At 38.2% G+C, this 12,497-nt stretch overlaps 1 protein-coding gene across 6 annotated transcripts in view; it reads left to right on the forward strand.

The window, feature by feature from the left end:
* The window catches only part of nsmfb (NMDA receptor synaptonuclear signaling and neuronal migration factor b), a 33,983-nt gene that overhangs the window by 15,922 nt on the left and 5,564 nt on the right, over positions 1-12,497 (forward strand). For all 6 annotated transcript variants that reach the window (XM_048187293.1, XM_048187289.1, XM_048187287.1 and 3 more), the window contains 8 exons: positions 1,883-1,935; positions 2,404-2,493; positions 3,700-3,827; positions 3,985-4,068; positions 4,345-4,378; positions 4,546-4,616; positions 4,735-4,814; positions 7,517-7,619. In XM_048187293.1, the coding sequence (XP_048043250.1) occupies positions 1,883-1,935; positions 2,404-2,493; positions 3,700-3,827; positions 3,985-4,068; positions 4,345-4,378; positions 4,546-4,616; positions 4,735-4,814; positions 7,517-7,619 (643 nt within the window). The remainder of the gene's footprint in view (positions 1-1,882; positions 1,936-2,403; positions 2,494-3,699; positions 3,828-3,984; positions 4,069-4,344; positions 4,379-4,545; positions 4,617-4,734; positions 4,815-7,516; positions 7,620-12,497) is intronic.

Here is a 12,497-nt window from a genome sequence, read left to right on the forward strand (position 1 = left end):
TGCAGTGACATTGCTGCCTATGTGTGGTTCTTAATTTGTCTTAATTTGTGTTCCGAAAATGGAAGGTCTTACGGGTTTGAAATGACATGAGGCTGAGTACTTATTGACAGAAATTTCATTTTTGGGTTGCGTCCGAAATCACGTACTGTACAGTAGGTACTACATTTGGTTTGAAACTTACTTTTGTGACTCTGTTCTATATAGTATGAATGTGTGTAGTATGAATGAAATTCAGGCATACTGCATCCACCATGTTGTCACTGTCACGTGATCTACTCCATCAGTAGCGTCGCTTCACTGCCATTCACAAATCCTTTACCGTGGCATCATGGGATAGTAAAATGTTCATGGAATGCGCACTTCAGAATCTCGCCGAAAGTAGTAGGTCATCCAGGTGCTTTTCACCTACAATTTTATGAATACTATGAATTCGGACATGCTACTCGGCTCACATACTTTTTTTCGCCTACTATATAGGAAGTAGGCATATTCAGAATGTTGGATAAGTCATTTATGTTTCAAGGGCCAATAAAGTGTTTATACTAACATCTTTTTGCGTGGATGTAACATCACACAAAATCAAATGTTTTTGGTTACCAGTGCTGTTGTAGAAATACCTTGTATGTAATCTCACAAAATGGCAGCCTCCATGAGGCACCGACCTGTCTTATGTAGAATAAAACAGCTTTTTCTTGGCCAGTGATTTTACTAAAGTAATTTCTCCTGATTCATTTTCTGTTTATTTTCATAATTGTAAACCTATTCAAAAGAACAATTTATATAAGGAGTTCTAAAACACTTTAGTGGAAAAAAATGCTCATAGCACGTTTAAGTTTGAACATTTCAGTTTTTTATTGTTCATTTAAAGTCGGTATGAAACTGAAGTTGCGATTTTCCCTATGGTGACGTATATCTGAGTGAAGCACTTCTCGATTGAGAAAAGATGTTGGACAGGACTTGATTTCGTCCATCGAGAATTGATTGGTTCATTGGATTGGTTTGCTAATTATTCTGATCTCATGTGAGGGACAGTTTGATGAAAGGAAGGAATTTTTGTCCTGCCCTTGCGCCAGTGCACAGCTCATCAGAGTCAGAGAAGAGACGTCATTGCAAAGGGGAGGGAAAGTAAAAAAATTCAATATAAAATGGACATGTTCTTCAGAGGTTTCATTTGTGCATTGTGCAAGATTTGTACATTGCGCAATTCATCGCACACACACTCTCTTTGTGTCCTATATGGCACTAAACGCGTTGCTCAGTAAGACTTTCTCCTTACAAACAAGCGGGAGAGGTAATGTTAGTGCGGCCAACCTCTTAGACATGAACGACAGAATACTTGTTGATGGGACCTGTCATCTTATTGGTTGTTTATGTGCTTGTGTTTCTGTGTATTTGCATATTACCTTTTATTTGTTATTTTGATTAAAAAGGGCATATGACTTAAAAAAAAAGATATGCATAATTCCGTAAAATATAAGAAAAATCCATTTACATTTCATTGTGACTTTAAGCTAATAGCTCAAACTGTGTGCTAAAATATCTGAAAATACAGACACACAGATGAGGAAATGTGTTTCCGAAGCCTGAAGCAGTGTCAAACCGGGACAAAATGTTTATTTTTGCCTATTTTTTGCAGAGGAACTGTGAGGACTGGATACTTGTTAGGAGTACTCTGAGCTTGTTGTATAACTTCAAACACTCATCCCTGTCCATAATCTGCCATGCTAATGCTACCATGTATAAATGGATAGTTTGAAAGCGTTTAACATTTTCCATTTTTGTCTCCTCTTCCTCCATTTCCCATTCTTCTTGTGTTTTTTTTCCCCCTCATCTTATACCTCTTTCCAATCCACTGTGCTTCTGCAAATCCTTTCTATCCCAGAAACTTCCGGAAACATCTGAGGATGGTGGGCAGCAGGAGGGTGAAGGCCCAGAGTGAGTTGTTTGTAGATGTCTGTGTATGTGTGTATGTGTGAGTGATTGAATGAGTTTGTTAATGATGTGTTGTATGGTTGTGTGTATGTTGTCAGTATGTTTGTCTGATTTCATCTGTATATTTGTGCAATTTTTGAATGCAAATATGTGAACATGCCATTGCTTGACAATAATTCATGGTGTGAGATGAATTATTTTCAGGGGTTACAGATGCTTCAAGCATCTGGTAAAAAGGATGAAAACTATGCTCTTGTCTGATGTTCAACTAGCAATGTGGCAATTTTCTGAACACCTCGCCTCTCTCATCAATAAACGCTACAGTATACAGAGTGAAATTGATTCTCATGTTTAGAGTTTGTCAGCCTAAAGCGGAGAAAACGTGTCACATCCCAACCTCAGACAAGAGCCCAGTGTGTGTGTGTTGAAGAGCAGTGTGTGTGATGCTTCCCTCCTCCGCTTCGTTATTAGCATTTGCTGATCGCAAAGCGAAGAGTTTCAGCCGCTCCTGGAGTGACCCCACACCCGTCAAGCCTGACTCTCTCCATGACTCCAGAGACAGTGAGTCCACACACACAAAGCCATTTTGTCTATTTTTCTGATTTCAATACATGTACATGATTGGTCACCCACACAAAACATTCATACACGAATCGTAGGATGCCTGTCAAGATCATGTCCCAGTCTTATTTAAACATAAATTTACTTATAACATTTACAAACAGTTTTTCCTGTTTGAGATTTTTGTCTTTGCTAATTGTAGTGAATAGGAGTTGGACTGACTTGCCTTAAAAGGAACTTTGATTAAAGGAAGTACAGCAGCTACTATCATGATTATATTTTTAAATACACTAACGTTCAAAAGTTTGGGGTCGGTAAAGATTTTTAAAATGTTTTTCACTGTCTCTTATGCTTATGCTCACCAATACGATGCTACATTTATTTAATCAAAAATACAGTAAAAACAGTAATATTGTTTGTTGTAAAATTATCTTTTAAAATAACTGTTTTCTATTTGAATACATTTTAAAATGTAATTTATTCCTGTGATGGCAAAGCTGAATTTTCAGCATCATTACTCCAGTCTTCAGTGTCACAGGATCCTTCAGAAATCATTTTAATATGCTGATTTGAAACAATTCTTATTATCATCAATGTTGAAAACAGTTGTGCTGCTTAATATTTCTTTGATGAATAGAAAGTTCAAAAGAACAGCATTTATATAAAATAGAAATCTTTTGTAACAGTATAAATGTCTTTACTGTCAAAAATCGTACTAACCCCAAACTTTTGTATCGTATTTTATTTATTACTTTTACAGCAATGACAATTCGATTTTTTTTTGTATTATGAGAATGTAATTTGGAGTAGCAGCATTTAATGTCTTAAATTTAATAAAAAAATAAATAAAAAATAAAAATCTTAAATATGAAATGGACGTTCTTCACAGGCTTCATTTGTGCATTGTGCAGGATTCATACATCATGCTATTCGTCACACACATCAGCATGTGTGCGTGTGTAAAAAGTCTGTTTACCACAGATGTACTCTGCTGTCTATATGTGTGCTTTTTCTTTGTGTCCTACATGGAACTAAACGCGTTGCTCTGTAAGACTTTCTCCTCACAAACAAGTGGGAGAGGTCACATTAGAGTGGCCAGCTTCATCGACATGAACGACAGAATGCTTGTTGATGGGACCTGTCATCTCGTTGGTCATTTATGTGTTGGTGTTGTGTTTGTGTATTTGCATATTACCTTTTCCCCAGGTGGAGACCTCCAGGCGTCGTCTGGCAATCTGGATGAAGAAGACTGTGATGATGTTGACTGGGAGGAAGAGAGAGAGTCTGAAAGAGCAGCCTGCGAGGGCGATGACTTCATCCCACCCAAAATCATGGTACATGCATTTTTCAGTCACCGACATCCATTATGACACGAGCCAACTGCCTTCTTATGAACTCATCGTCAGATCCTCATTAAATGTAGCACAGCTTTTTGATCATCGATGGGCTCATTAATATGCGTGTGTTTTATTCATCCATGTTTTTGAACAGCTAATTTCATCAAAAGTACCAAAGGCTGAGTACGTTCCCAACATCATCCGCCGGGACGACCCCTCCATAATCCCTATTCTCTATGTGAGTATAGTTTAATGACACAGTCATACACAGGATCAAAGAGAATCAAAGTTTTGATTATAAGTATAAAGCCCCTTGTGTTAAGCACCACTAATGATGTCTGCCAGACAGCTCTCGCGTGCAAGGTTTAGTAGTGCAAATCATCATTGTTCGAGGTTGCCGATCACTGCTTTGTAATGCCAAGCTAGTGATTTAGCGCTTTATATTATGCTTAAATTATGTTCAAATAAAAACGAGTTATGAGTTGTTCATGCTTGCCCTGTACTCTGCCTGCAGGATCATGAACATGCCACCTTTGATGACATACTAGGTACGTGTTAATTGGCCAAACGTTTTTGTTTTTTTGGCGTATGCCTGATGTTTACTCCTGCTGTTTGTTTACTATGAAAAAGCTGGGCTCTAATTTCATATGATTCCCTTGCTGCCTTCCTCTCCACTTCTCTGCTATCTGTCTTCTCTCATCTCTTTCCTCTTCAGAGGAGATTGAAAAGAAACTCACCGCCTACAGAAAAGGCTGCAAAATCTGGAACATGCTCATCTTCTGTCAGGTTTGAAAAAATATGTGTGTGATTATTTGCATATCTTGCTTTTTCACAAGTGTGCATGTGGAGTATTTATGAACATGTTATTTTGCACTGCGTAATTGGCTCTCTGGATTCTCTCCAGGGAGGTCCAGGTCATCTCTACCTACTGAAAAACAAAGTGGCCACATTTGCTAAAGTAGAGAAGGAGGAAGATATGATTCAGTGAGTGTTTACATTCACAAAACATCTTTTGTATCTTTTTGTTCTATTTGTAATAGTAATGCACAATTAATAAACAAACAAACAAACAAAAACAGATTAGAATGGTGGTTCCCACAGTGAAATAAGGGATGCAAAAATTGCCAAATTGAATCCAAAATACTGTAGGTCATTTATGTGAGTCATGTAGGTCCGATGAGGTTTTACAACCAAGCTTTTACTCAGTTTGCAGTAAATGCTTCTCCACACAAACCACACTCACTCTGTATTTCTGCCAAAATCAAAGCTCTGTGGTTAGGATATTAGGGTGACTATTAGTATTATTTTAATATATTTGGTTACACTTTATTTCGATTGTCCACTTTAGACACTCTACTGACTATGAGTAACTTTACAACTACATATCAACTAACTCTCATTAGAGTATTAGTAGACTGTAGTAGACTGTTAGGTTAGGGTTCAGTTATTCTCAGCCTCAGATATGACGCCCACCGACTATTGGCTGAACGTCGGATGCATATGGCACACTTAAAGGGATAGTTCACCCAAAAATGAAAATTATCCCATGATTTACTCACCCTCAAGCCATCCTAGGTGTATATGACTATCTTCTTTCAGACAAACACAATCAGAGATATATTTAAAAAATATCCTTAGTCCAAGGTTTATAATGGTTGTGAATGGGGAACATGTTTTGAAGTCAAAAATAATGCATCCATCCATAAAAAAAAAGTAATCCATACGACTCCAGTGGGTTAAATAAAGGCCTTCTGAAGTGAAGCAATGTATTTTTGTAAGAAAAATATCCATATTTAAAACTTTATAAATTCAAATAACTAGCTTCCGGCAGACGACCGTACGCAGAATGCGCAAGTTGACTTGCACCAAATGAGTAATCCTCTGACGTGATGTATGACGCAGGATGTAAGAGTATTGTAAGCTTAGACGCCTCTCGTGGTTCAAACAATTACGGCTGTGAAACTAATTTTAGCTCCTTTTCTCTTATGTCAAAATCCTCCAAAATTTCTCTTTAAAAATGATCATTTTAGACTTATAATCCGTCACCAGTGATTTGTCTTGCTCTATCCTCTGCGCCTCCACGTTCGTCATTACGTTGTGCGTCAGGTCAAAGGATACTCTTCCGCCTCAAATCGACTTGCACATTCTGCGTACGGTTGTCCGCCGGAAGCTAGTTATTTGAATTTATAGTTTTAAATATGGATATTTTTATTAAAAAAGTGCATCGCTTCACTTCAGAAGGCCTTTATTAACCCACTGGAGTTGTATGGATTACTTTTTTTATGGATGGGTGCATTATTTTTGACTTCAAATCACGACCCCCCATTCACAACCATTATAAACCTTGGAGGACTAAGGATATTTTTAAATATATCTCTGATTGTGTTTGTCTAAAAGAAGATAGTCATATACACCTAGGATGGCTTAAGGGTGAGTAAATCATGGGAAAATTTTAATTTTTGGGTGAACTATCCCTTTACCTGGAAACACTTCATGATTTTCGAAGTCGTCATCTGGTTGGTTGAATTCTACAGGATGTCGGTGAGACGTGTGTGTTGCGTTCTTAAATGGTCCGCCTGGAAACAAATGCCGTGACGTCAAACCCCCTCGTGGAAGAAGAATGCTGTCGTGTTTACAACTGTGACAATGAGCGCTTACCAGGATCAGCTAAACGCTGAATTTTCAAAAGTATGTGAAGTTTGCGGCTCCATTGTCGCAGTAAACCTGCACAACGTTCTTGAAATAATAATTTATTAGATGCACACCGGTCTGACATTGACTTCACATTTTCATGCCCCTAAACATGATGCGGAACAAAACGATCGGTTGCGTTACATGTCAGTCAAACGTCTTCTTGGATGGTCCTTGGCCAATGAAAGCTGCAATAGAGTCCAGACCTTCTGCAGTCAGTCTGAAGGTCTGGCTACGCGATACTAGGGTTCAGGTTAGTAGAATAAGTTGCCATGTACTTGCAAAAGTTACTTATAGTCAGTAGGATGTCTGCTGGGGGACTATCAAAATAATGTTAGCAGATATTAAGCAGACAGACTATTTTACTTAGTAGAATGGACCATCGAAATAAAGTGTAATAAAATAAAATAAATAAAATGAAAAAAAAATTAGGACATGCCCAGGGGAGTCACATCTTTGTCACCTTTTTCACCCTTGATGAGTTTGCATCCTTGTTAATTAAATGTGAAAAATGGCCTTTTGGTTCCCTCCTGTTGCGTCCTAAATTTTCTATTTACAGTGTGCAACAAAACTAGAATGTTCCCATTATAATCAACAGTGCATAAGATGGTGTAAATACAGGATTTATTGTTCAGTGTAGACAGATTGATTGAATATAATGGTCAGTGACTGTCAGTGAGCCTGCGCAAATAGTTGCTTGAAGTTATGTAAACGTGCAGTGACAGCTTCATGATTATTATTGGAATGTTCTCATATTATCACGTTGTGCACTGTATATAATTAATTAAAAATTTGAATGATTCATGCTTTTTATTTACTGATAAATAATTCAAGATCATAGCTCAGTTGATTTTATATGTGTAGCTTATTTGAAGATGGCATTCTGTTTCCCTGCTCAAAATAATTTTCTTAATGTCATTTCAATGAAATGAATAATCAGCTGTTAAGAACTGTGTAGCCCTAAGTTTGTAATCATTCTGTGCTTTTGTGTGCAGGTTCTGGAAGAGACTTGGCAGATTCATGAGTTTATTAAATCCTGAGCCCAACCTCATCCACATTATGGGCTGCTATGTGCTCGGCAATGCTAATGGAGAAAAGGTAGATAATATCTACTCACCTCCCTCTGTGTTTTAACCACTGTTTCATGCCATAGGATTTTTGTCATAAAGACAGGAAATTATCAGTGAGAGATGAGGGGGATAAGATGAGTATTCAGTGTACCCTTTATATTCATACTCATTTATAGGTTTTAGCACACTTGCAGAGTTGACACTACTGTACAGCTTCATGTACTTTCATGCTGTGGCAGGTGTGTGCATGAGATATAGAGGAAGACAGGTGGGAGTGTGTTCAGGGTGAGGCAGGGATATGATGGCAGGAGATGAGGGTGCCAGATTGACAAGTAACTGCTCTGTGACTGACAGATAGACAGTCTGTCACCCCTCCGCCCTCGCACTTCTCTGCCTCGTATACTCTCACACACGCACACACTCCAACATGCACACACACGCAGTCTCTCAGTGGCACATACTGACAGTTGCCTCTGGCCACAACAGCTCTGGACATGTATTCAGTTGTGCCAAGCTGGATATGGGCTTAAAATGATACACGCTTTCAGAAAAGTACTGCGTGTCTGTGCATGTTGGAGTGTTTACCACAGTATCAGACGGTACTGAATGATTACCATGGCATTTACGTCATACTTCAAGGTTCTTCAAAGTGGTACAGTGGCATTATCATGCTAAAGGTCCAAAATACAAACAAACCTGATCCAAGATTCATCCATAAATCATTTGAGATCAGATTAAAATCAGGGTTTTTTTTTTTTTTTTGGATATATGTTGAAGTCAGATCAGATTTTGGTCCCACTTTATATTAAGTGGCCTTAACTACTATGTACTTACATCAAAAAATAAATACAATGCACTTATTGGGTTCATATGGAATTGCAAAACACTTTTGCTGCTATTGAGGTGGGATACGGGTAAGGTTAGGGAAAGCTTTGGTGGTATGGGTAGGTTTAAGGGTTGGTGTAAGGTGTAAGGGATGGTCAACAGTGTTATTATAAATGCAATTACAGAAATTAATTACAGATGTAATTACATGCAGGTGTTTTTAAAATATAAGTACAATGTAAAAACATGTATGTACACAATAAGTGCATTGTATCAAATGATTAATTTAAATGTAAGTACATTAGTGGGACCCAGATTTTAAGTTATTTTCATAATTCAGGATGGTGCATGACTGTGAGATCATAAATCACAGGCATGTTAACAAATGTGTCTGAATGCATGTGTTTTGAAAGGGGAAATGAGTACATATGCATATTTATTCGTGTAAATAGTCTCTGACATGCTTGTTGTCTGATACACTGATGAGTTCTGAACCATTAAGAGATGATGAGTCAAAATTTCTCGTTTTTTGTCCTATTTTTCTGCATCTATATGTAAGGTATCCCCGCAAATCACACAGATCATTTTAAGCGTAGTTAGTGCTCTGCAACACCATTATGCTGAAAGTTGACAGCGCCATGGTGCACCTGTATGACAGACACTTGGTAAACAAATTTGGATGCAGTCTCCTGATTGAAGTACACACAGTCTCTGATTGAAGTGCACATAACCATGCACAAAACTAGAGTCTCACTAAAATTTCTGCCACATGACCATTTCATCCAGTCAGTTTCTGAAGCAGGTCTATAGAGAGAAAATAACTGAAGTAAAGGGAAAAAAAAAAAGAAACATGGAGGCTTTTTCGCTGCATTTAGCAATTTTCCCCCATGGTCCTCTCAGCACTGCCCTGCTTCTTTTGAAGGGGAAAGAAAGAGCTTCAGTGAACTTGCTATATATAGATTCTGACCAGGTGCAGAAAGCAACCCAACAGCTCCATGCCTTCTCTTTGTTGTTTTTAAGGGAATAGTCCCACACAAATTAAAATGCTGTTATCAGTTTCTCCCCCTCATATTTTTCCATACCAGTATGACATTTTATTGTTGTACACATTGCTCTTTTCCATGCAGTTACAATTAATAAAAAAGACACAGAAGCACCATAAAAGTGTAGGCCATGTGAGTTTGAGTCAGTAAGTGATCATTAAAGGGTTAGTTCACCCAAAAATGAAAATTCTGTCATTAATTACTCACTATCATGTCATTCCGCTCCCGTATTTTTATGTTTTTGCGCACAAAAAGTATTCTTGTCTCTTCATAAATTTAAGGTTGAACCACTGCAGTCATGTGGACTATTTTAACGATGTCTTTACTACCTTTCTGGACCTTGAAAGTGGTGGTTAAATCGCTGTCTATGGAGGAGTCAGACAGCTCTCAGATTTCATCAAAAATGTCTTAATTTGTGTTCCGAAGATTTTACGGGTGTGTTACGACATAAGGGTGAGTTATTAATTCATTTTTGGGTGAACTAACCCTTTAAGTTAGAACCAGATCAGTCTGATCCATGAACAAATCATTCAGACTGGTTTTGTGAACCCAATCAAATTAATTTAAGAGATCCTGTTCAAAAGACTGAAATTGGACATCTCACATGTCCATCACATAACATGCACAAGGCGTATGGACTGCTTTGCTGCTTTTTTTGTGTCACTTCTGAACTTTGGAAGCTATGTTAATAAAAATAATGCTTTTGTGATTCACAGAAGAAAGTCATACAGGTTTGGAACAGCATGATGATGAGAGAATTTTTGGGGGGTGAACTATGCCTTTAAACTCCTGCCTTTGTGCTTGCGTGTTGGCATCAGATAACAGTAATACACTGTCTCTGTGATTTGTTTTCTATTAGCCATGCCAAGGCAGCAGCAGCTGGCCATATGTCTTGAGTGTTCAATACCAGAAAGCTAATAAGGCTGTAACGACTGCCTGAGCGCATGTATTGTTGTATTGAATAAAGGGAATGGACTAATTTGCTCAGCATCATCATAACCATGAGCTTTGCTGTTGCTAATTTGTTTTGAACTGCTAATATTGCTTTTAATGATTATGAGTCATAATTGTATATCTTGATGAAAGAGAATTCTTAATGCGAGCACTTTGGTTTAGCGATGTCATAGAAATGTCCTGGTCTTGCCTACAATGGAAAGAGATGGATTAGCTGAGCGTGGATTTGTGAGGCTTTCTTTGGCTTCATGATCGATTATAGAGGTGAAGAATAGCTCTCAGAAAAGATGGCCAGATGAGAGATTGTACAAACAGCAAGCAGAGAAACAGACGTCGAAGGATTGGGAGGAGAATAGCAGGAGGCAATTAATGCACTTTGACAGGCTTTGTCCTGATATGAAGGATTTTCATTGACACTACCAAACCCCCTCCAGCGGAGGTCGATCACAGCACGGCAGAACACACAGTTTAACACTCCACCAGTTGCCCTGTACAGCTCTTTATAGTTTATGATGCACACACATCGCTGTATGGCTCCTATAGTAGCCGCCTGTGCAGTCAGATTATTTTTATTAAAATAACACATTATTATTAGGGGCCAAGCACCAAAGGTGCGAAGGCACCTATTGTATCCGTTGGCGTTCTTTTTATTATTATTCTGCTTCTTCTTCTTCTTCTTCTTCTTCTTCTTCTTCCGCTCTGGAAGTCTATGGCAGCCCATAGAACCGTATGGTAAAAAGTTTAAAAATTTGGCACACAGTTAGAGGACAGTCTGAACTATGTCCATAGCAAATTTGGAGTCTCTAACTCAATCCCTCTAGCGCCACCAGCTGTCCAAAGTTGCACTCATGTTTACGTTAATAACTTTTGAACCGTAAGGGCTAGAAACAAAATTCTTTTTTCCTCTGATTCCTTGGGTCACCCTATGACGCCATTTTCCGTCATGAAAAGTTTTCCGCCATTTAGAATTTTCTGAAAAACCTACTTTTTCGAACTCCTCCTAGGCCGTTACTGCGATTATCAAGAAAATTGAACCAGATCATCTTCAGACCATGCCGACAAAAAGTTATGGAATTCAAGTCGATTCCTCAAACCGTTTTTGAAAAACACGCAAACGTATTGTACGTAGTGCTTGCGAAAATAGACATAAGGCTGTATCTCCGCAACGCTTTATCATATTCAGACCAAACTTGGTACATGTCATAACAAACATGACCTGAGGCATCATGCAGTGTTTCGAAAATTTACAAAAATGCTAATAACTTTTGACTATCTTAACCGATTGTAATGGAACTGGTCTCAGTAGATTCCTTGGGTCATGCCGAGAACACAGATATCAAATTTGCCATTCCTGTCCGCTGTATTGTTTTTTTTTTAAAACCTACTTTTTCGAACTCCTCCTAGACCGTTGCTCCGATATTCACCAAAATCGAACCGTATCATCTTCAGACCATGCTGACAAAAAGTTATGGATTTCAAGTCGATACGTCAAACCGTTTTTGTATATCGGAGCAATGAATTTGAGCCATGATGCAAAACACACTCTTGAAGCTGTATCTCTGCAACGCTTTATCGTATTCAGACCAAACTTAGTACATGTCATCACAAGCATGACCTGAGGCATCATGCAGTGCTTCAGCGCAGCGCCACCTACTGGAGTGGAGATATGAAAAATTTACATTTTTGCTTATAACTTCTGATGAGTTTGTCCAAAAATAAAAATAAATTTGGTCTTGTTAGATTCGGGGCATCATGTCAAGTTGACTGATATCCAATTTTCCCATATCGGCCATTTTGTACGTCGGCCATTTAGAATTTTGTGCTAAAATGCTGTATTTTATGAACGCATTAACATATCATTACGAAACTCGGTATGGGTGTTTGGCACCATGCCTTGACAATACTCAAAAAGTTTCGGCACAGCGCCACCTTGTGGTCAAAAGTTATAACAAAATTTACAAAAATGTTAATAACTTTTGACTTTATTAACCGATTGTAATGAAACTGGTCTCTGTAGATTCATGCTGAGAACATAGATATCACATTTGCCATAGTCAGCTGAACGTCCTGTCTGCCATATTGTT

Source organism: Megalobrama amblycephala, linkage group LG4, assembly GCF_018812025.1.
Source record: "Megalobrama amblycephala isolate DHTTF-2021 linkage group LG4, ASM1881202v1, whole genome shotgun sequence".
In the NCBI taxonomy this organism is placed as follows: Eukaryota; Metazoa; Chordata; class Actinopteri; order Cypriniformes; family Xenocyprididae; genus Megalobrama; species Megalobrama amblycephala.